Source organism: Pseudophryne corroboree, chromosome 8, assembly GCF_028390025.1.
Source record: "Pseudophryne corroboree isolate aPseCor3 chromosome 8, aPseCor3.hap2, whole genome shotgun sequence".
NCBI lineage: Eukaryota > Metazoa > Chordata > Amphibia > Anura > Myobatrachidae > Pseudophryne > Pseudophryne corroboree.
The window spans coordinates 309,846,336-309,872,044 of NC_086451.1; the positions used below are offsets into that span (position 1 = coordinate 309,846,336).

The 25,709-nt window shown below is 44.5% G+C and overlaps 1 protein-coding gene across 3 annotated transcripts in view; it reads left to right on the forward strand.

The window, feature by feature from the left end:
* The window catches only part of CD99L2 (CD99 molecule like 2), a 192,808-nt gene extending 167,767 nt beyond the window's left edge, over window positions 1-25,041 (forward strand). For all 3 annotated transcript variants that reach the window (XM_063937373.1, XM_063937372.1, XM_063937374.1), the window contains 2 exons: window positions 19,668-19,733; window positions 20,707-25,041. In XM_063937373.1, the coding sequence (XP_063793443.1) occupies window positions 19,668-19,733; window positions 20,707-20,771 (131 nt within the window). In that variant the 3' untranslated portion in view covers window positions 20,772-25,041. The remainder of the gene's footprint in view (window positions 1-19,667; window positions 19,734-20,706) is intronic.
* The last annotated feature ends 668 nt before the right edge of the window (window positions 25,042-25,709 follow it).

The window sequence follows — 25,709 nt, forward strand, 5'->3', positions numbered from 1 at the left end:
TTACAAAAACCCATGCAAAGCTGAACGTCAGTGGTGTAAATATCGTATTACTAGCGACTTCCTCACATATAAGACTGTCTATCACTCTTTATCGTAATGCCCTGGACTCTGCCAAACAAACATATTTCCAAACTCTCATCTCTGCTCAAGCCTCTAACCCCAAACGACTTTTTAATACATTTAACTCACTTCTGAACCCTCCCTCACCCAACCCACCATCCACTATCAAGGCACAAGATCTTGCTTCCTACTTCAAGGACAAGATAGATGAGATCCGAGATGAAATGATATACTCTTCCTCAGCCTGCTACTCTACTACCTCTCTTCTTGAGCCTATACCCTCACAAGTAAGTAAATCTCTGTTTCCTGTGCTCATCCCAACCTTAATTAACATCTGTAATCTCTATCTCTCTCTACTGGTATCTTTCCTTCACTGATCAAGCATGCACTGATTACTCCCATTCTGAAAAAACAAAATTCTGTTCCTGACACTCTCTCAAACTACTGTCCCATCTCTCAGCTGCCATGTCTCTCCAAGCTACTTGAGAGACTTGCCTACACTCGCCTCACACACTTTCTTAAATCACACAATTTATTTGACCCACTTCAGTCAGGCTTTCGTTCCCAACACTCCACAGAGACAGCATTGACTAAAGTAATGAATGATCTAGTCACTGCAAAGTCCACAGGCCATTACTCACTTCTTATTCTTCTAGATCTCTCTGCTGCTTTTGACACGGTTGACCATTTTCTTCTCATACAAACACTACAATCCCTAGGTCTTAAAGACACAGTCCTCTCTTGGTTCATATCCTACCTATCTAATCGCTCCTTCAGTGTTTGCTTCTCTGAATCCACCTCCTCTTCGCTACCTCTTTCAGTTGGAGTACCACAAGGCTCGGTCTTAGGTCCTCTGCTTTTCTCAATCTATACCTCATCTCTTGGTAAACTAATCAGCTCTTTTGTATTTCAGAATCATCTATACGCAGATGATGCTCAAATCTACCTATCCTCCCCAGATTTGTCACCATCAGTATTGGTCAGGGTCACTGAATGCCTTTCTGCTGTTTCATCTTGGATACATCTCGCCACCTCAAACTTAATATTTCCAAAACAGAGCTACTTATATTTCCACCGACCAATAGTAGTTACCAACCTGATATCTCTATCACTGTTGAGAACTCAACAATCAATACTACCCCACAAGCTCGCTGCCTAGGTGTCATACTTGACTCAGAACTGTCCTTTGCTACCCACATTCAATCTGTCTCAAAATCATGTTACATGCATCTAAAAAACATATCCAAAATATGACCATACCTTACACAAGACACTGCAAAAACTCTAATCCATGCTCTCATTATCTCCCGTATTGATTATTGCTATATTCTTCTTACTGGTCTTACCAAATAGAGACTCTCACCACTACATTCCATTCTGAAAGCAGCTGCGAGGCTAATCTTCCTTGCTAGACGTTCATCATCTGCAGATCCACTCTGTCAGTCCCTCCATTGGTTACCTGTATTCTCCCGTATTCAATATAAAATACTTTTACTCACACATAAGGCCATTGTACATCTCTTCGCTCATCTCAAAATATCTTCCAACCTGACCTCTCCGCTCTTCACAAGATCTACGTCTCTCATCCACATTCATTACTTGCTCCCATGCACAATTGCGGGACTTTCTTCGGGCTGCACCCACTCTGTGGATTGCCCTACCATGCACAATAAGACTCTCCCCTAGTCTCCAAACCTTCAAACGTTCCCTGAAAACTCACCTCTTCAGGCTAGCTTATCACATTCCAAAACTGCCCACTCAACCTTCATAAGCTTTCCTATCCGATTATATCCCCACTGTACAGTCCGCACATATCCTTCACATATTTTCTCTTTCTTCACTTTCCCTTCTTTCTGACCATGGTTCATCACTGCTGTGACCCACCTAGAACTTTTGCAATCCGGTGGACAAATAAGCAATAGATAGTGCTTCTTTTTGTGTATCAATGCCTATTTCTCTATAGATTGTAAGCTTGCGAGCAGGGCCTTCCTACCTCTATGACCCAGTTTTGTTTTATCATTGTGTCCAATTGTAAAGCGCAACGGGTTTTTCTGTGCTATATAAGAAACTGTTAATAAATAAATAATCACCATAATTTTGGTGAATACTTGGGAGCTGTGGCCAATCCGAATGGTAGCGCATGAAACTGAAAATGCTGTTGGAGGATAGCGAACCTGAGATAGCGCTGATGTGACAGGGCTATAGGAACATCTAGGTAAGTATCCTGGATATCCAGGGACACCATAAAATCTCCTGGCTCCATGGCCAAAATGATGGAACATAAAGTCTCCATATGAAAACGAGGTACCCAAATGTACTTGTTCAGCATTTTTAGATTGAGTATGGGCCGAAACAACCCATTTGGATTCTGGACTAGAAACAGGTTGGAAAAGAAACCCTGTTCTTGTTGTGCAGGAGGAACCGGAATGATTTACTCCTGACTGAAGCAATTTCTGAACTGCTTCTTGTAAAGCCCTGGCCTTCGTCTCTACCAAAGATTGGCTGGTACAAAAAAACCTTTGAGGAGGGTTTATCCCGAAACCAAACACATAACCGTGAGATACCACTTCTTGCACCCAGGCATCCTTGGTAGACTGCTGCCAGATCTGTGCAAAATGAAGAAGTCGGCCTCCCACCCTGAGGTCCCCCAGGTGGAGGCCAGCACCATCAGGCTGATGGCTTATCTTCTGATTTAGAAGCCAGTCCTCTGGTAGCCCAATGCTTTATAGTCTTACCAGACCTGTTGTATTGGGACTGTTTGCCATCACCTTTTTCTTTTGCTTTTCCTTGAGACTCAAAGGGCCGAAAAGCTGGGATTTTAGGCTTAAATTTGTAAGTGGAAGGAAACCTTTACTTTATTTTTCATCCACTAGGGGTCACTGGAGTACTCTTGGGATATGGACTGGGCGTAGCCGGAAATGGCACATATTTAAATATTTAAATTAGTAACTGGCCATCCCCTCCATAATCCCATAGAGCCTTCAGTATTTTTCTGTGCCTCTAGCGGAAGGTACTGTGGACTGAATGTCCTGCGATTCTTCAAGCAAGATTATATTTGTTTTTTTTCTACCTGATCCCTTCCCAACTTATCAGAGAAGTTCGGGTTAGGGATCATTGGTGCTGCATTAGCAGCAGATGGTCTGCCGGCGCTCATACAAAGGGCCCCGCCATTGACCAAAATCAGCGCAGCTGATTGCAGCCACGGGCTGCACAAGGACGCAGGACGGCGCTTACAGAAAAGTCCCGTCATGGCCTCCGCAGGTGGTGCAGGTACTGAGCGGTAGGCAGCTCTCACTGCCGCCGCTCACTTATTTACTTTTTCTGTCTATTGCGGGCGGTCAGCTCACGCTGCCGCCCATTATGGGGGGACTGTATGTGTTTATATACTTTAACTGTAAACGTTCCCCTGCTGCCTGCCACTAGATACACCTTGCTGCCACTATAATGCTCCACTGGGTTTGCAGAGGGAGCCAGCGAGCGACCCCCGGCACTGCCGCAGGGCCGCTCGACCTTCCCCGGATCCCTTCATTGTCCGCACCCGGCGCCGCGGGGCGCTTGCAGTAACTAGCGAGCAGTTCCCGCCACTACCGCCGGAACGCTCGCCGCTCTCCGGCGTCCGCGCAATCCATCCTCCTCCCTACGGCTCTGGTGGGGTGAGCGGCCGAGATGACCCTTAGCTGCTGCCGCGGCCCGCTCTGGCGGCCGCTCACCAATCTCCGGCGTGCAGTCCTTCACACGGCTGCGGTAAGACTCGCACTGCCCGTCTCCCGTCTGCTGAACAACGGGGGTGGGACCAGTAAAAGAAGAAAGTGGGGGAAGTCGGCAGCCAGAATAAAGGCTGCACCTGCAAATAATACTCTTCTGCAGGAGAGAGAGGGGGGGAGGAAACCCGCAGGGAGGCCCCAATAACTAAGCTGCGTTTAGGCAGCAAAATAATCAGGATTTTAAGCCTGTGGCCAATATCAGAGTCTCTGTTACTTATACAATATACCTGTCGGTGTGTATCTGTGTATGTATATATATGATATATATATATGTGTGTATGTATAAATATTTGTGTGTTTACACACTGATGGTATACAGATATGTATCTGCATATACATGTATTAATATATATCTATATGTTTATGGTTAAATATATATATATATATATATATATATATATGGAACTTGGTGTATCGGCAATCTTGCAATAAGCAAGCACATGGTCGGACACCATTTTAACATTACTTCCTGTTTCTTCCCAGGAAGTTGCTGCCCTACAACACTCGGCCTCTAGAGGAGCCGGGGTGTTGTTAGGAATTTTATTTTCTTGGTTTTGTACAGCACAAGATGAACACGTGTGCTGTAATGTACATTTATACACACTTTATTTACTTGATAATAAGTCACGGTACTGGTCTATCCTTCTGTACTTGCTTGTCCGTGTACATAAGGAGTAAGTCTAAGACATAGCAGCTTCGCTGCAGAGTCCGTCGGACAAATAAGACTGCACATACGCACTATTGCCGTTCCTCGTTGGGGGAGGCTGGCGTATATACTGACTGTGAACAATTGTTATTATTGTTTTATAATTTGACAGTTGTGTCCTACAGTATACAGCAGTAGGGGTGTTGTTTAACCTGGTTTGGGCCCGGTTTCGGCTTAACAGGGCAGTGGTTGCATGGCAAAACAGTTCACGTTTGCCCTACAAGAAGAACACCTTACGCTTCTTGCTGATCACACTTGTGAATCTGCTCAATATCTAGGTACAGTTTCTGTGGACGTCAGCCAGTTTAGTTCTCGCTTTTCAGTTTCACTAGTGCGGCACGACATGCTTTTTCGCTACGTGCTTAACAGGACGGTGTCCGTTTCTAAACGAGAATAGAAACATTACCTTACGCTGCCCACAGGTTTCGTCCTGTCTTGGACAAATTCCTGAATAAATATACTCAGGATATAGTCTTTACATCTCGGTCCTTTCGGGCCCGTGCTACAGAAACAGCCACAGGCGGGTCAGGTGGTAGTGAACGTGTTTTTCGATAACCTCTAATTGTCTGATTGTCGTCAATATATGGTTAAAGTGCTGCCACCTACTTCCAGGCATCTTTAACCAGGGTTTCAGTGGCGTTTACAGCTAAGCCACTGAAAAGCCAGGGCTAGAATGAGTTTCCAGGCCATCGCCGATCGTCAGTTGTGGGCATCCACAGTTGGGGGATCCGCAATTTTGGGTTCGCAGTTTAGCAGACAAAGGTTGATTGTTTTCCACCATTGCAATTTGCAAGACGGGTCTGCCTGGGTCAGAAGATAAAATCGCGGTTCTGCACACCGCCATACAAGCTCTAGTAGATTGAGCACTTTGACTGCAGTCAACAACAGAGTCACGGTCATTATTCCAGTTTGGGGTAGTTCCAAAGCTGGCTGAATCTGTCAGTCCGATTCTGACCCTTCAGGTCAATCAGGGCATCGCTTACTACACATTCATGAATACCTGCAGTTGGTGACTACAGGTTGAAATCCACAGTGATTCTGGATTTCAACAAGAATAAGTACTTAGACGCATCAGGCCTACTTAAGTTTGCAGTAAAAACCATTCTCGCTTTCAAGCGCTACCGTTTTGGCTTCGTATGGCGCCTAGGGTTGTCACAAGTAATGGCTATCGTGATAGCTCATCCCTGGAAGTGATAACAGTTCCGTGTTTTGCAGATCTGCTCATTAAAGCTCCGTCTCAAAACTTCGTCATGCAACGGCCCTTACTAACGTACAATGGCGTCGTTCAGCACGGTTAGATTGTTAACCTAGAGATATCAAGCCTCATTCCGTAACAACGGACTCATGCATAGGGATAATTCCGTGATTACACGGATTTACCTGCCTGAACATACCACACAAACTGTTCGTCATCACGAACAGTTCGTACGCAAGCCACGGACAGTCTTGATCCGTTTGGCCTTTTGCCTATTGGAAAGGAGAGTGACGTCTTTCGACGCACTCCACTTCGCAAGGAGTCACTCAGGTCATTTTCACCTGGAAGTTCTTGCACGCTCCTACAAGTTCATCAAATAGTACGGTTGTCTCTAAGGGCCAGAGTTTCACTACTCTAGTGGCTCCAAGTACATAATTTTACCGCAGGGACAATGTTCGGCGTCTGAAATTGGATAATTCTAAATATGAACGCGAGTCTCAGAGGTTGGGGACCTGGGGTCCCAAATGATCAACTTCACAAATCACGGAAGATTTTGGTCAAACGCGCTGCGTCAAGTGGGCCACATGCTCCGTTCTCAGACTGTCCAAGTGCGGTCAGACAACACAACGGTGATCGCATACATCACCGATCAAGGACGGAATCGAAGTCGCATGACCATGCGGCAAGTTGCTCGATGTTCATTCTGGGAGTGAACAGCTGGAAGGCAGCTTATTCCAGGACACTGAGCATTGAATTCTTAAGTGTTCCAGATGTTGGTCCGGCGGTGGAGTTACCCACAGGGGTATCTATTAGCATCTCGCAAAAACAAAAAACAAACAAAAAAAACATCCAAGTATGTGTCCATCCCAGTATGTGTCCAGTACAAGAGCTCCGAAGGCAGCAGCTGTGGATGCTCTCACGATCGCGTGGCTGTACAGCGTTGTGAATCTGTTACAACGTTTACGCTGCTTCCTCGGGTACTAAAATGGGTCATACAAGACTCCATGACAGTCATACTAGTGGCGCCACATTGGCCTCGGAGGCCATGATTCTTGGATCTCCACGAACTACTCGCAGCCGATCCTTCACTGCTCTCGCCACGTCCGGACCTGTCCCACTAGGGTCATTTCTTTTACCCTGATTTAGCGCGGCAGCGTTTGACGGGGTGGCTGTTCAAAGCGCTCTCTTAAGAACGGATGGCATTCCAGAATCTGTTATACAAACCATGTTAGGGGCTGGGAAGCCAGTACGGCAGCTCATTATCACAAGGTTTAGCGTGCCTCTATAGGTTGGTGTGACGCTCAGAAGTTTCCAACATCATTTTCAAGTTATCCCGTCTTTTAATATTTTTACAGACTGGGTTTGGTGAAGGATTATATTCTACACTCAAGGTGCAGGTCTCTGCATGTCAATTTACTTGCAAAGGTGTTTGGCTCCTTTGCCGATTGTACACACTTTCCTGCACGGTGTCCTCAGACGACCTCCATTTATACCACCTACAGCGCCATGGGACTTGATCTGGTTTTAGGTTTTTTATTTACAGTCTTCATTTGTTGAATTCTTACAACAAGTGGATGTTACGTTTTTTCAATTGGTAAACACTTTTCTCTTAGCCTTAGCCTCTCAGCAAGGCGTGTTTTAACATAGGGTGGCTTGCATGACAAGGCCCCCAATCTGGTGTTTTATGGTCATAGGGCGGAACTTCGCACAAATTCCGTGTTCCAGTCAAAGATCGTATAATGTCACGCATCAATTAATTAATGTAGTTCCTCGGTTATCAATATGTTCGAGAACTTAAGTTACTTTGAATGTGGTACGCGCACTACGCGTTTATGTAACCCAAACAATTGTACGTAGAACAGACACATTGTTCTCTATAATGTAGTGAAGATGGCTTTACAAGCTTCCAAGCAGTCCTTATGTCATACGTCAGGCTTAGCTTCATAATAGGCTACAACGCCTACATCAGGGTCAGACCATTCCAAACGTTCTAGTGAACGTCATAAGCGGGCTTCAACCGACTACATCAGTGTCAGACCATTCCATACGTTCTTTGGGAACGTCAGGAGCAGCAGGTCGTGGAGTTTCTACGGAACGGCGTAGACGAGCTGCTACATGGTCATCAGTACATGACCATCAGTGCGCATGTTGGTGCGCTTTTACAGGTTGGCTACGTTTGCGGCATCAGCATTTAGCTTTGGCCGTGTAGTGTTACAGGTGCCAAACAGCTCTCCCACCCAACGGGAAACTTTGGTACGTCCCAAGAGTACTCCAGTGACCCCTAGTGGATGAAAAAGAAAATAGGATTTTGGTACTTACCAGGTAAATCCTTTTCTTTGAATCCATAGGGGGCACTGGACGCCCACCCAGAGCAGTTTACCTGTCTTGTGGTATGGTCTGTGGATCTTATGGTAACACTTTATCACCAATGCATTCGATGTTATGGTATCAACTGATTGTTATCAGTTCCGTTATGTGTCAACTTTAGGGTTGACCATTATATTATAATGTTATAGGTTCATATAATGTTATATGTAATTCTCTATGGTTCATCCTCTCTATCACTCCTGTTCGGCCCAGTAAAAATACTGAAGGCTCTATGGGATTATGGAGGGGATGGCCAGTTACTAATTTAAATATTTAAATATGTGCCATTTCCGGCTACGCCCGTCCATATCCCAAGAGTACTCCAGTGCCCCCTATGGATTCAAAGAAAAGGATTTACCTGGTAAGTACCAAAATCCTATTTTCTTGGAGTCTGCTTCTGACTCCAAAATACTGGTTATTTCTTTACCAAAGAGATTATCTCCAGTAAAAGGTAAAGACTCCAAAACCTTCTTGGATTCTGAATCAGCTTTCCAAGTGCGTTGCTAAATTGCTCTGTGAGCGGCTACTGCTGAATCTGATGCCTGAGAGGCAATAGTACCCATATCCAAGGCTGCTTCTGCTTCCAAGAGTATTGCAGCCTGTTTGATATGTGCAGTATGGGATTTATGCTCTCTAGATGACATTGAAGTTTCCCCTTCCAATGCATCCACCCAGGCAGCCACTGCTTTAGCTATCCAGGCTGAAGCCATGGCTTGTCTAATGATTGCCCCAGACAGGGAAAAAATGTTTTTTCTCTAACGTCCTAGTGGATGCTGGGGACTCCGTCAGGACCATGGGGAATAGCGGGCTCCGCAGGAGACAGGGCACATCTAAAAAGCTTTTTTTAGGTCACATGGTGTGTACTGGCTCCTCCCCCTATGACCCTCCTCCAAGCCTCAGTTAGGTTTTTGTGCCCGTCCGAGAAGGGTGCAATCTGGATGGCTCTCTTAAAGAGCTGTTTGGAAAAGTTTTTTTTAGGTTTTCACTCAGTGATTCCTGCTGGCAACAGGATCACTGCAACGAGGGACTTAGGGGAGAGATCTCCAACTCACCTGCGTGCAGGATGGATTGGGATCTTAGGCTACTGGACACTGAGCTCCAGAGGGAGTCGGAACACAGGTCAGCCTGGGGTTCGTCCCGGAGCCGCGCCGCCGATCCCCCTTACAGACGCTGAAGACGGCAGAGACGGAGGTCCGGAAACAGGCGGCAGAAGACTTCACAGTCTTCAGAGAGGTAGCGCACAGCACTGCAGCTGTGCGCCATTGTTGTCACACGGCTCACTGACATGGTCACGGAGGGTGCAGGGCGCTGCTGGGGGCGCCCTGGGCAGCAATATAAATACCTATTTGGCAAAATAAATACATCACATATAGCCATTAAGGCTATATGTATGTATTTTAACCCAGGCCAGTTCTTAAAAAACCGGGAGGAAAAGCCCGCCGATAAAGGGGCGGAGCTTATTCTCCTCAGCACACAGCGCCATTTTCCCTCACAGAAAGGCTGAGGGGAAGGCTCCCATGCTCTCCCCTGCACTGCACTGCAGAAACAGGGTTAAAACAGAGAGGGGGGGCACTGATTTGGCGATATAAATATATATTAAATGCTATAAGGGAGGAACACTTATATAAAGGTTGTCCCTGTATAATTATAGCATTTTGGTGTGTGCTGGCAAACTCTCCCTCTGTCTCCCCAAAGGGCTAGTGGGTCCTGTCCTCTATCAGAGCATTCCCTGTGTGTGTGCTGTAAGTCGGTACGTGTGTGTCGACATGTATGAGGAAAATGTTGGTGAGGAGGCGGAGCAAATTGCCTGTAATGGTGATGTCACTCTCTAGGGAGTCGACACCAGAATGGATGGCTTACTTGTGGAAGTACGTGATCATGTCAACACGCTGCAAGCCGGTTGACGACATGAGACGACCGGCAAACAAATTAGTACCTGTCCAGGCGTCTCAGACACCGTCAGGGGCTTGTAAAAACGCCCATTTACCTCACGGACACTGACTCCAGTGTCGACGGTGAAGAAACAAACGTATTTTCCTTTAGGGCCACACGTTACATGTTAAGGGCATGAAGGAGGTGTTACATATTTCTGATACTACAAGTACCACAAATAAGGGTATTTTGTAGGGTGTGAATAAACTACTTGTAGTTTTGCCTGAATCAGATAAATTAAATGAAGTGTGTGGTGATACGTGGGGTTCCTCCGATAGAAAGTTATGGGCGGTATACCCTTTCCCGCCAGAAGTAAGGGCGAGTTGGGAAACACACCTTAGGGTGGATAAGGCGCTCACACGCTTATAAAAACAAGTGGCGTTACCGTCTCCAGATACGGCCGCCCTCAAGGAGCCAGCTGATAAGCTGAAAAATAGCCTAAGAAGTATATACACACATACTGGTGTTATACTACGACCAGCAATCGCCTCAGACTGGATGTGCAGCGCTGAGGGGGCTTGGTCGGATTTCCTGACTGAAAATTTTGATACCCTTGACAGGGACAAGATTTTATTGTCTATAGAGCATTTTAAGGATGCATTTCTATATATGCGTGATGCGCAGAGGGATATTTGCATTCTGGCATCAAGAGTAAATGTGATGTCCATATCTGCCAGACGAAGACACGACAGTGGTCAGGTGAGGCAGATTCCAGACGGCACATGGAAGTATTGCCGTATAAAGGGGCGGTCCATCGGACCTGGTGGCCATGGCAACAGCTGAAAAATCCACCTTTTGTTACCCCGAGTCACATCTCAACAGAAAAGGACACAGTCTTTTCAGTCTCAGTCCTTTCGTCTCCATACGGGCAGGCGGGCAAAGGCCAGTCATATCTGCTCAGGGGTAGAGGAAAGGGAAGAAGACTGCAGCAAGCAGCCCATTCCCAGGAACAGAAGCCCTTCACAGCTTCTGCCAAGTCCGCAGCATGACGCTGGGGCAGTACAAGCGGACTCAGGTGCGGTAGGGGGTCATCTCAAGAGTTTCAGCACGCAGTGGGCTCACTTGCAAGGGGACTCCTGGATCCTACATGTAGTATCCCAGGTGTACATTGGAAATTCGAGATGTCTCCTCCTCACAAGTTCCGGAAGTCTGTTTTACCAACGTCTACCTCCGACAGGGAGGTAGTATTGGAAACAATTCACAGGCTGTATTCCCAGCAGGGGATAATCAAAGTACCCCTCCTACAACAAGGGAGGGGGTATTATTCCACACTATATTGTGGTACTGAAGCCAAACGGCTCGGTGAGATCTGAAATATTTGAACACTTACATACAAGCGTTCAAATCAAGATGGAGTCACTCAGAGCAGTGATAGCGAACCAGGAAGGGGACGATATGGTGTCACTGGATATCAGGGACACTTACCTACATGTCCAAAATTGCCCTTCTCACCAAGGGTACCTCAGGTTCGTGGTACAGAACTGTCACTATCAGTTCAGACGCTGCCGTTTGGATTGTCCACGGCGCCACGGGTCTTTACCAAGGTAATGGCCGAAATGATGATTCTTCTTAAAAGAAACTGGTACGCTTCCCTGATAAGGGCAAGGTCCAGAGAACAGTTGGAGGTCGGAGTAGCACTATCTTTAATAGTTCTACGACAGCACGAGTGGATTCTAAATATTCCAAAATCGCAGCTTTTCCGAGGACACGTCTACTGTTCCTAGGGATGATTCTGGACACAGTCCAGAAAAAGGTGTTTCTCCCAGAGGAGAAAGCCAGGGAGTTATCCGAGCTAATCGGGATCCTCCTAAAACCAGGAAAAGTGTCAGTGCATCATTGCACAAGAGTCCTGGTAAAAATGGTGGCTTATTACGAAGCAATTCCATTCGGCAGATTTCACGCAAGAACTCTTCAGTGGGATCTGCTGGACAAATGGTCCGGATCGCATCTTCAGATGCATCAGCGGATAACCCTATATCTAAGGACAAGGGTGTCTCTCCTGTGGTGATTACAGAGTGCTCATCTTCTAGAGGGCCACAGATTCAGCATTCAGGATTGGATGCTGGTGACCACGGAGGCCAGCCTGAGAGGCTGGGGAGCAGTCACACAGGGAAAAAATTTCCAGGAAAGTGTGATCAAGTCTGGAGAATTCTCTCCACATAGATGGAGTTAAGAGCAAAATTATAATGCTCTAAACTTAGCAAGACCTCTGCTTCAAGGTCAGCCGGTATTGATCCAGTGGGATAACATCACGGCAGTCGCCCACGTAAACAGAAAGGGCGGCACAAGAAGCTGGAGGGCAGTGAAAAAACTGCAAGGATTTTTCGCTAGGCGGAAAATCATGTGATAGCACTGTCAGCAGTGTTCTCTCCGGGAGTGGACGACTGGGAAGCAGACTTCCTCAGCAGGCATGACCTCCACCCGGGAGAGTGGGAACTTCATAGGGAAGTTTTTCCGCATGATTGTGAACCATTGGCAAAGACCAAAGGTGGAAATGATGGCGTCCCGCCCGAACAAAAAACGGGACAGGGATTGCGCCAGGTCATGAGACCTTCAGGCGATAGCTGTGGATGTCCTGGTAACACCGTGGGTGTAACAGTCGGTGTATGTGTTCCCTCCTCTGCTTCTCATAACCAAGGTATTGAGAATTATAAGACATAGAGGAGTATGAACTATACTCGTGACTCCGGATTGGCCAAGAGGGACTTGGTACCCGGAACTTCAAGAGATGCTCACAGAGGACTAAGGGCCTGGGGAGCTAAGAAGGGACTTGCTTCAGCAGGTACCATGTCTATTCCAAGACTTACCGCGGCTGCGTTTGACGGCATGGCGGTTGAATGCCGGATCCTGAAGGAAAAAGGCATTCCATAAGAGGTCATACCTACCCTGGTCAAAGCCAGGAAGGAGGTGACCGCACAACGTCATCACCACATGTGGTGAAAATATGTTGCGTGGGTGAGGCCAGGAAGGCCCCACGAAGAAAATTCAACTAGGTCGATTTCTACACTTCCTGAAAACAGGAGTGTTTTGAGCCTAAAATTGGGGTTCTTTAAGGTTTTAAGTTTCGGCCCTGTAGAATTTCTTCCGGAAAGAATTGACTTCAGTTCCTGAAGTCCAGATTGTCAAGGGAGTATTGCATATACACCCCTTTTTTGTGCCTTTAGTGGCACCGTGTGATCTCAACATAGTGTTGGGATTCCTTAAAATCATATTGGTTTGAACCGCTCAAATCTGTGGATTTGAAATATCTCACATGGAAAGTGAACATGCTGTTGACCAATATCTCACATGGACAGTGACCATGCTGTTGGTCCTGGCCTCGGCCAGGCGATTGTCAGAATGGGCGGCTTTGTCTTATAAAAGCCATATTTAATTTTCCATTCGGACAGGGCAGAACTGGGACTCGTCTCCAGTTTTCTTCCTAAGGGGGTGTCAGGTTTTCACCTGAAACAACCTATTATGGTGCCTGCGGCTACTAGGGACTTGGAGGACTCCAAGTTACTAGACGTTGTCAGGACCCTAAAAATATATTTATATATATATAGTTTAGGACGGCTGGAGTCAGAAAGTCTGACTTGCTGTTTATATTGTATGCATCCAACAAGATGGGTGCTCCTGCGTCTAAACAGACGATTGCACGTTGGATCTGTAGCACAATCCAACTTGCACATTCTGTGGCAGGCCTGCCACAGCCTAAATCTGTAAAGGCCCACTCCACTAGGAAAGTGGGCGCATCTTGGGCGGCTGCCCGAGGGGTCTCGGCTTTACAACTTTGCCGAGCAACTACGTGGTCAGGGGAGAACACGTTTGTAAAAGTTTACAAATTTGATACTCTGGCTAAGGAGGACCTGGAGTTCTCTCATTCGGTGCTGCAGAGTCATCCGCACTCTCCCGCCCGTTTGGGAGCTTTGGTATAATCCCCATGGTCCTGACGGAGTCCCCAGCATCCACTAGGACGTTAGAGAAAATAAGAATTTACTTACCGATAATTCTATTTCTCGTAGTCCGTAGTGGATGCTGGGCGCCCATCCCAAGTGCGGATTGTCTGCAATGCTTGTACATAGTTATTGTTACAAAAATCGGGTTATTACTATTGTTGTGAGCCATCTTTCAGAGGCTACTTCGTTTTGTTATCATACTGTTAACTGGGTTCAGATCACAAGTTGTACGGTGTGATTGGTGTGGCTGGTATGAGTCTTACCCGGGATTCAAGATCCTTCCTTATTGTGTACGCTCGTCCGGGCACAGTACCTAACTGAGGCTTGGAGGAGGGTCATAGGGGGAGGAGCCAGTACACACCATGTGACCTTAAAAAAGCTTTTTAGATGTGCCCTGTCTCCTGCGGAGCCCGCTATTCCCCATGGTCCTGACGGAGTCCCCAGCATCCACTACGGACTACGAGAAATAGAATTATCGGTAAGTAAATTCTTATTTTAGCAAACCATCTACTCTCCTATCCGTGACATCATTTAATGATGTTGAAGGCAGAGGTAATGTAGATTTTTGCACTAATCGAATAACATGCATATATACTTTAGGGGCTACCTCTCTCTTTAAACTGTCCCCAGCCGGAAGAGGATAACTAGAATTCCATTTTCTAGGAATTCCACATTTCTTACTGGGCGCAGCCCAAGCCTTTTCCATAATTTCTGTCAGCTGTTCTGAACCAGGAATCTCAGTTTTACCTGTTTTGGGTCATCTAAATACAGGTGCCTTGGATTTTAACACAGGCTCTGCTGATTCACCTAAGGATAGAATGGCCTTCATTGCATTAATCAACTCAGGTCTGTCCACTGAGCCGAGACCTTCCTCCTCATCTTTGTACGCAGAACCAGAGTGTAATGAGTCTTCCTTCTCTGACGAATCCTCATCTGAAACATGTGTAGACTGTGAAGATGTTGTTCCGTGTCTATGTGATATACTGACCAATGGCTTTTCAGCCTGCTTCTGTAGAGAAGCTACTGCTTCCCCTGCTGGAAATGATAAACCAGAGGTGGAATGCTGCACATAAAGGTTAATAGTGTAACCTATACCTGGTACAGAAGTTGGAATGGTCTGCTCAGCTATACTGGATAATGTCTGTGCAAACATAGCCCATGGGGGATCAACTTGCACCTGCGTCTGCCTTGAATTTTTCAAGAGACCTTGGTGAAAGCTAAAACAATTTGCACACAACCCATCCTGAACCAGATCCTGAGAGGTTAACCCAGCTTTGCATGACAAACCTGATATGAGTGTTGGTGCTGCTGTGAGTGTATTTTCATCACCCTTGCCGCTCTTACACATGATAAATAATCAGACACTTTCAAGGTGTACTACACAATTTGTGACTAATATACAATCAGACCCTACCTTGCTTAGCACCAGCATTGAGGATCGGAATAGACAGAGAAAACTGACAGAATTATAGCAAAGTCAGCAATCACACTAGCAGTCAGTCACAGGTTTATACATTAGTATAATAAGCAATATGAGCACATAATCAACTACAGATACGTTTTAAGTATGTAGGAGAAATATATTACTGCATTACTTTATAAAAGTTTAAACTGTATTCAGATACATATCGAAAGAAACCGCAGTATTATTGTCAGACTCATATGCTTTATGCACATATCCAACTATTCGTACTCAAAAGGTAGATAGAGACTTAGTGCTGTATAACCCGTACTCAGTAGAGTGGGATACAGGGAGACTTACCCCACTTCCAGGACCGATCAATATGTTAGCGAACGCTGAGTGAATCCAGACGCTACTAGTGTACACTGCTGCTCCGTGAACCTATAGTGAACACTGACGCACCAGTCACACAGCCGCCTATGCTGCGACTGCGTCCCCTTAGTACACAGCATCTCGGACGGAAGCGGGAAAACAGTTTATGGCGGGAGACTTGGCAGAAACTGGTCATGAACCAGGGGAAGGGGCGACCAGGGGAGCGTCTGACTCCCCACTGCTGACATCAACCCTATGGATCGTGGCCTCATACTACCCCTGGAGCCTATGATCCCTACGGCCTAGCGTTGGTGCACTCTCGGTGGCAGCCGTGTCAGCGACTGTTTGGTAGTCTCCTCCCAAAACCGTTTCGGCTGTGTCTGCATTTCCCCTCTAAGCGGAACCGATGCCTTACCTTCTCCCCGTGCTCCGGCCACAGACTGGTAACGTCTGCTGGACCTGCTAGTTTTATCCGACACAGACGCCCACCGAAACAGCACTGTACTCGTGGCTAAGCATTGTCGCGACCCGGCAGGGAGTTGTTGGAGCGACTCTCTCTAAGGTACGTATAAGACACTGTTTAGAAAGATCACACAGAAAAAATAGTAAGACTATAAAAATAAAATAACAAAAGCTTAAGGCTGCTAAAAACCAGCAGCCCTTTAAACCATGGTCCGGCCCACAGAGCCGGCCTTAGGCATAGGCAAACTAGGCAATTGCCTAGGGCATTTGGTATGCTTAGGGGCACCAGCAGCTTCTGCTGATTAAAATGATATGCAGCATGCCTATATTCTGTGTGTAGCATTATGTATGCAGATACAGCCGCAGTCGCACACAGTATATAGGCATGCTGCATATCATTTTAATCAGCAGAAGCTGCTTGTGCATCCTAGCCACATAGTAATGCAAATAAGATGCATTTTCATAAACAAAAGGCGACTGACGTTAGCAGAGCTGCCAGCTGACTCATGTCAGGCATCTCTTGCAGAACTAGCGGCGGTGCTAGGGGGCACCAGCCAAAATCTTGCCTAGGGCATCATATTGGTTAGGGCCGGCTCTGCCAGCCCATTCCGAACCAAGCAAAAAACTGATTTGCCTGAGCCAGGAGGCGGGGATATATGGACGGGCCCGTTGCATGTTGGGAGGCCAGAAAGCTTTGACCGTTTGGTGCAGATCCACTGTCGCTCCACCAAATCCCAATGTATCCTGTGGACCCTGCAGGAGAAATATGCTAATGCCGCAGGAGGCATCGGTGTCAAAAAGTCGCCCCCTGGTGGCAGACCATCTGCGAGACCATCTCCATCTGATATAACCCTAATTTTGCTCAGATTGGCTGTCGCAGCTCCGTAGTGGAGGCCAGAAAGTCTGTGCCAGAAACACAGACCCTGTCCTTGGCACTATCAGAAAACTGGGGTGACTGCTGCCCAGATTCGCCCACTCCCTGCTTTCAAACAGCCACAGCCTGTCAATCAGGCAGCGCCTCAGGGGGCACTGCGTACAAGGATGCTGGACCCGTTCTGCACATGCTTAGAACTAGTCCTGCGCAGGCGCCCCACCTTCAAAGTTGTAAACAAACCATTGGGTTTGCGTATATTTCCAAATAAGGCCCTAGGTTGCACCTACTATATACATGCCTACTACATAACCTGTTACATATAACCCAAGTGTCCAGACTGTCCCTGAATCTGACAGAAGTCTGGGAAGGTTGCCATGCTCACGGGTGCTCTGCTTCTATAACATGCAGTAGTGTCAGGTGTTTTTAAATTAGGCTTGATGGTTCCTACAACTTTTGAAGCATTAGACACTACTCACATTGGGACAAGGGCCAAGGCAGACCTCCATATGATGCAGCCGCACCATCTCATAGCTTACTTAGGGATAAGCTGTGCTATAATGTTATATCGCATATATGGCATGTTAAGTGTAACAGGGAGTCCAAGAAAGATGCACAGGCCTGCAAACCTCTCCATCCTCTCCATTTGTATTCATGCAGCCCAGACACCTAGCTCCGCAGTGTATACTACCTGATCATTGTTGCCTAGCTCAGCCGTGTATAGCGTAAGCGTGCACTACCTGTTCATGCTACCTAGTTCAGCAGTGTAAAGGGCTCTACCTGATCGTTGCTGCCTAGCTCAGCAGTGTATAGTGTAAGGGGCTCTACCTGATCATTGCTGCCTAGCCCAGCAGTGTATGGTGTAAGGGGCACTACCTGATCATTGCTGCCTAGCTAAGCAGTGTATAGTGTAAGGGGCACTACCTGATCATTGCTGCCTTGCTCAGAAGTGTATAGTGTAAGGGGCTGTACCTGATCATTGCTGCCTAGCTCAGCAGTGTATGGTGTAAGGGGCACTACCTGATCATTGCTGCCTAGCTAAGCAGTGTATAGTGTAAGGGGCACTACCTGATCATTGCTGCCTAGCTCAGCAGTGTATAGTGTAAGGGGCACTACCTGATCATTGCTGCCTAGCTCAGCAGTATATAATGTAAGGGGCACTACCTGATCATTGCTGCCTAGCTCAGCCATGTATAGCGTAAGCATGCACTTTCTGTTCATGCTACATTGCTCAGCAGTGTAAGGGGCTCTACCTGATCATTACTGCCTAGCTCAGCAGTATCTAGTGTAAGGGGCACTACCTGATCATTGCTGCCTAGCTCAGCAGTATATAGTGTAAGGGGCACTACCTGATCATTGCTGCCTAGCTCAGCAGTATATAGTGTAAGGGGCACTACCTAATCATTGCTGCCTAGCTCAGCAGTGTATAGTGTAAGGGGCACTACTTGATCATTGCTGCCTAGCTCAGCAGTGTAAGGGGCACTACCTGATCATTGCTGCCTAGCTCAGCAGTGTATAGTGTAGGTGTGCACTACATGATCATATAAACAAAGGATAAATAGCAGTGCTAGTAACTACTGTATATCAAGCATCTATGTCAATTACAATAATATATACAATTAATAGGTAAAAAGTCAAATGTAATAAATATGGAATAAAAATATAATGAATGATATATAGCAGAACCTAAAAACTTTTCCCAAATAATTCATTAAAATAATTAATAGATATGCTCAACAGTCTGATAAAGTCAATATGTGGTCAAAATTTCCACGGCTAATTGATCCCCCAGGGCGATTCAATTAGCCCTGAAAGCTGGCACTATCTGTAATTTATTTTTATTTTCCACCTGCCCGGAGGCAGAAGAAAAAAAAATCCCTGATAACTGACTAGTTTTCGCCATTGTGGTCACGAAAATATATGGACCTGGGAACTTATCCGGATCCATGTGTTTTTGTGCAAAGAAAAGGGCTGCAATTAAATTGCCTGATAAACATCGTGCAAAAATCGCAAAATCAGACCATTTTTTTCGCCGCCTAAAAATGATCAGTCACACTTCAATTCCCCCCTTTATGTTTTATCTTTTATTGGTCACCCGATCATAGATTTACTGTAATGCTAAGGAGTTGGTTTCATAATGCTGCATTACTATTCCGAGAAGCCACATGCACAGTTACCTACACGCCTGTATTCTGGAAGCCTTACAGGCTGCTGTCCAGCATTATCCTTGGAACAGATAACCTCAATTGAGCAATGCAGGAGAAACTGTTGTCTTTGTTTTCTGAGGGATTCTGTTGCCTGCAGCACAAAGAAAATATGTGAAGCCTGCAAGGACAGCTCTGATAATGCGGCTCAGAATAGGTATAATAGCTCTCAGTACCTCACTGTTCTTTTTCACATTATGCTCTGGCTGCTTTTATACTAAAGTGTGAACAGTTTGTCCAGAAGAAAAGCGTCACAAACATCCTAGCTGTTATCTTTATATAGGAACTGCTGCTCAGAGACACAAGGTCTCATAGCAGCCAGGCCTCCACTTATGCAATGTAATCACAGCTACAGTAATGATGCTATCTCACCGTATGTGTATTGTCTTAACAGAAGGACTTAATGCAGAGTATGTAAAAGGAGAACACATGGAGGGCGTGGTGTCAGAAGAACCACAAGGTGGGATAATGATACAATCTTGACTTTCACCCTTAAAACTGTTTTGCTTTATTTCACCTGTAATGCTGTTTTCATATTAATAACTCGAGACAATATTGTCACTTATTTATATTATTGTGTACAAATATGGTAATGACTTTCATATGAACTACTAATCCTGCCAAGCCGCATTTCTGCGCTTTCTCTACGGTATCATGAGATGCAAGCATACAGTTGTATATGCCTCGCAAATGCTACGGCGGTTGAACTTGACTGATGTGCCCTCATACACCTAGCCTCAATATGCCACGCAGCAGGAGATGCCGCCAGCTCCCGTGTAACTCCACTAGTGTTGGGCATATTTTTTTGTCAAAAACGTACAATGCGACTAGTACGCACCAGGAGTGTTGATTAATTTGATAGGCAACACTTGTACAGAAAGAGACGAGGTGATTGAATAATAAAGACATTTGGGTGGAGGAAGCAGAACAAAGGCAAACATTAAAGAGAAGGAGTACATATGATATCCCGGCAGATGGGATGCCGGCTGATACTATTCCGACAGCGGCATCCTGTGTGCCGGAATCCTGGAAGCGAGTCTCCTCGTAGGCTTGCTGCGCTCACCACCCATCGGGCACGATGGATTGCTTCACTCGCCACAGGTTCTATTCACAGTCGGTTGGTGGCGTGGACCCACCAACTGAGTGGGAATACCCAGCGTTTGTTGGGATTGCAGGCGTTGGTATTTTACCGGCTGTCGGGATTCCGGCGTCGGTCTTATGAACGTCTGGATGCCGGCAGCCAGTATATTGACTGCATCCTGAAGAGAGACTGGTGGGAATGCAGGAAATAAGTAACTAATGGTGGAGGCCTACCTGACTGTCAGTACAGGCAGGTAGGCCTCCACAGACAGTATAGTCTGTGACTTACCTGGGGTATAAATATTGGCTGCACTCACAGCCTGTAAACTAACTGCCTTCTGTTTGTCTTTCAGTGAAATATTCTGCTCTGGAATCTCAGTCCGCTGTTCCTCCTACAGGAGACCCATCTAAAGTGTGACACAACAGTCTTAATAGGATGCTAAATTGCCACCTGTAGACATTCAGTTTGTATTTGCACATTTTGGCTCTCTGCAGCACTGCATAGTATGTTGGCGCTATATAATATCCAAGTATAATTTATAAAAACCGATGCAAAGGAAACCGATGATGTTACCTATAGTAACCAATAAGATGTTCATTTTCTTAACCAGACTTGTAAAAGGACTGTTGAAATATTCTTGCTACGGCGCACATCAACTTTTGTCTGTGTGTGTTCCACTACCACCATTTATTTTGTGTTTTAGTGTTTTTATTTATAGAGCTCAATAGCGCATTGTAAGCTTAGCCTCTGTGTCCCTCTTATTGGGCTGCTCTTTTTACACAGTTTCATGTTTACATTGTATTTATAGGTATAGGAAAAGGGCGCAATGGCTAGTGGTTAGAGGAACGTGTGAGGATAACAACATATTTACTTGCCTCTGTGATAGGGATTGTTCTGCTTACCTACTGTTATCTTGTATGGGAAGACATCCATAAGACTAGGCCTGAACCTTCAGTGTTCAGTTCCTGAGGAATCACACCCTCACAATGAAATCAGTTTATTATGAAGAAGAAAGCCATGTGTTCTGTACTGGTGGGCCTAAATGCTTTCTCGCTGCACACGTACTAGCCTATATGTTACTTATTTGTTATTTCATAGTCGTCTGCTGTAAATACCAGTATTTTTATTGTTAGGTGGGAGAACTCTGTATCTGGAAGGTGAGACTAACTCTATGTTGGTGTGAATGCCCCACAGGCAATGTACCTTATTGGTATTAAAACATGACTGGTCATTCTCCCCTCATAGAATCTTGATTTCTTCCACATAAATCACTGTTTTTTATTTTACTTTGCCGATATATAGAACAAATCTCATTTAAATACTATTAAAATAAAAAAAATAAAAAAACTGGAAATCTAAAGAGAGACTGTTCTAGCAATACTTTTTTTTGCACATTTCTGGTGCTTTATATTAGCCAATAGCCAGGTTATTTGTTAAAGCGGCTCTTTGTTCCTGCGAATGTGAGAAAATTACTGCACATAAATGTACTAGTGATATCACAGTGTATGTTGGATTCCGCTGATTGATCATCTTTATTAGATCATACTTGTTGGAGAAAGTCAAATGTTGATATAAAGATCCGACTGACTGACTGACGGTCATGTGACTTATTATAGTCATGTGCCATTAGACCAATCCATAAATTACGTGAAATATTGTTATTGGTTGGTCCTGGTCATGTGACCACATGACCAGGAAGTGTCTGTTCTTCCTGGCATACAGAGGTACATACAATGCAGCCAAAAAGTGATGGATCAGCCATATTATACGTAATAAGTCACGTGGTGACCTAATACAGCACTGATTGTGCATTACTGCGTTGTCATGGTGCCAGAGTCTAAAACCACATATTATCGATTATATTCTTTGGACCCCAATACAACTAGTAATAGCCCCTATGTACAGTCTTTGGCAATAAAGTTATTTAATGTCATTTGTTTCGAAGCAACCATAACCTGCAAATCGTCTTTCACATGGTTTGACTTGCCATTGTGGTAATAGTGTCTATACCTAAATGTTGTTGCCTTTATAATTGGATCGTTCAGATTTTAAACTGAGTTAAAACAGGGAAAACCATAATTTTATAGCAATTCCTAAAACGTATGTTTAGGTACAGTATTCTTTTCTCTCTCTTTTTTTTTTTATAGACTTTTAGATTTTTTTTAATAGACTTTTTAGATTACGGGGATCAACCATTATAGGTAGGGTTAGCAATGGTCACCCTCACACAGACCCACTGTAGCACACCATCGGATGTGTTTATTCAGACCCAACAGCGCGTCTCGTATAGATATGAACCAGCAGCAAGCAGTACCTTACTAAATACTTACATAGGAGCGATGGTTCCTTCATGAATACTACACTATAATATTACACTGTTATGTGGACTTTCTAATCCTGGGAGCGAGTCATTTTATATTGTTATGGGAGAGACATAGGGCCTTGGTAGATTCATTTACATAGTCAAGTTATATTTAAGTTGCACTGTAACAACAGATAATTGCTTCTGATTTTTACATTATACACTGTGCGGAATTGTAGAACACAGTGACCTATTGTAGAGCATTCTTTAATAGCGCTAGACAGAGTGGTTCTAAGCTAGGTACACACTATACAATTATTGGGTCAATTTCCAATAATCAGGTGATTGGCCCTGTTTATTATATAGTGTGTAAGAAATAATCGTTTCCCCAATAAAGAGAAATTTTGCCCACAAACACGCACCTACAATTATCCATCCGATTGGTCAGTCAAGAGCCGAAAATCTTGGCCTCAGTCTCCTGATATCCACCAGTGTGTGTGCATTCTCAATAATCTGCCCATATGTCCAGGTGTAAAAATCGGGTAATGTGTGAGTAAACCCAATATTTTTCCCTTTGACCACTGTAACGAGAAATCGGCTGATTTTTTATAAATAACAAAATATGTGTAGCACAGATATCAGGACTTTCCTCTAGCCGAATAATTGGCCCAATTGTCGTCCGGATAAAAAAAAAATCGGACAGTGTACCTAGATTTACAGATAGCTACCGGTTTGTGGCTGTATCTGTGGTTGTCGCTTAGAGTGAACATAGTGTGCACTGCAGCCTATTAGAGGATATTGGGGGTAATTCCAAGTTGATCGCAGCAGGAATTCTGTTAGTAATTGGGCAAAACCATGTGCACTGCAGGGGAGGCAGATTTAACATGTGCAGAGAGAGTTAGATTTGGGTGTGGTGTGTTCAATCTGCAATCTAAATTGCAGTGTAAAAATAAAGCAGCCAGTATTTACCCTGAACAGAAATAAAATAACCCACCCAAATGTAACTCTCTCTGCAAATGTTATATCTGCCCCCCCCCCATCCCTGCAGTGCACATGGTTTTGCCCAACTGCTAAAAAATGTCCTGCTGCGATCAACTTGGAATTACCCCCATTGTCATTTATACCAGACACTGTATTGCTGGTAGATCATCACACATGCATTGATGCGTGATAATAATTCCATCACACATGTATGATATATTGGTATGTTGACTGCTACCACCAGGCTGTGTGTGTGTGGTTGCCTTCCAACCCACATTTTATAGTGGCTAATATTAGTCATTTGGAATCATTTTGCACTTTGCCACATATACAGCCATCTTTCCTGCACTCTTGTTAAACATAAAACAGGGGCTTGACTGTATTTTAATAAATTAAAAATAATGAACCTTTACACTGCATTTCATTACTCATTTTAGATCATACTATTATGTCTATTTATTGTAGATTTTTTTTTTTTTTAAAACACTAAAAATTTAGTTATTGACAGCAGTTGTAGTTATAAGGAGGGGCAGCCCAACATATGGCAAAGGGGCAGTTTCTAGTCTAGAGTGAATAATGTAACATTTCCTACACTGGTTTATATATGTGGAATTATTGTATAAACTGGCTAGATTCTTTCTTGCAGTTAATGTCTGGTGATTAATCTTTGTCTGTTCACTATAATTTCCTAGCGCAGGAGACCTTCTTGGCTAATTGGATTACAGCCAATTATTGTGTTGGAGTGCATTGAGACGAGTAGTAAGAATTCACCTATGCCATTATGCAGGAATATCGGTTTTTGTTCAGAGTACTAGTTTTATGAATGCATCTCATTTTTTTTTTTTAAACACATTTCGCTGAGTGTCTTTTTAATGATAACTTATACACAATTTGAGTCTCCCTTTAAGAGAATACTGTAATGATGATTGTCTTTTCCTATAGTCCTATGATGAGAGCTTGCTTTGTTACAAGGACGTACAGCTGCTGTGACTGAGAACTGTGTTTGCAGTAGTTCATCATGGCCTCGAATCGGATTCTACCGTCTTGCTCTTTTCAGATCTAATTCAATGTTCACATTTACATATAGAGTTTTTAAGCAAGCATGTTTTATTACTTACACTGACTGATGGATACTGGAATATGCAACTAATTTGTAGTCTGTACGTGCAAATCTAATCCTCCACAGGAACATTGCGACTGCTAAAGAAATGATATGGATGTGTAGTTAGAGAATCAATAGTCTGCGTCTTCTCACTCAAGGAGCAGGTCACCAAATGCAATTACTGGGAGTTTTGTAAAACTGCTTCTGTCTAGGATGTTAAGCAACTACAGCATATCCAGCTAGTTAGAGGTGGAGGAAATGAATTATGATGCATACTGAATAAACTTCTTATAAGTGTTAAACCTTGTGCTGTTTTTATTTACAGTGAAGAGATACCTACAGCAAAGGGACATCAAGGCCAATTGGTTGAGTCACTGCACACACATTTTCTCTGCTTAATTGTATTTTACATAAGAGATCATCAGCAAATTTTGTGAGTATGGAGACTGAGTTATAGAAAACAGCATGAATGAGTTCTCAGAGTATAGGGAAGTTCTTTGATTAAAAAAAAAGACTTTCTGGGATAATCTTTAAATATAGGTAAAATCCACTCAACAGATGCAGGGGAGGTTTTAGCTTTTATACAAGATTATTTTATTTTTCTCCCATCTTTACACTGTGTAGATGTTGCTAACAAATTCTACTACTTCAAATATGGCTCAGGATTCTTTCAACCGCACCCATAAACTTGCAAACATATCTGTAGAAGTACAATTTATTACATTAAATAATACTCTTCTTTTTGCAAAGGAATAAAAAGTAAATGAAACACTTGTGCAAGTAACTAAAAGATGCATTTAGACAGTTTATGGCATGGATGTGCAAAATCCAGATAAGATGGCGGAAAGCAGGCGTTACAATATATACAGTACTGTGCAAACATTTTAGGCAGGTGATGAATAAAATGCTGTAAAGTAAGAATGCTTTCAAAAATAATAAGATTTTAAACCTACCGGTAAATCTTTTTCTC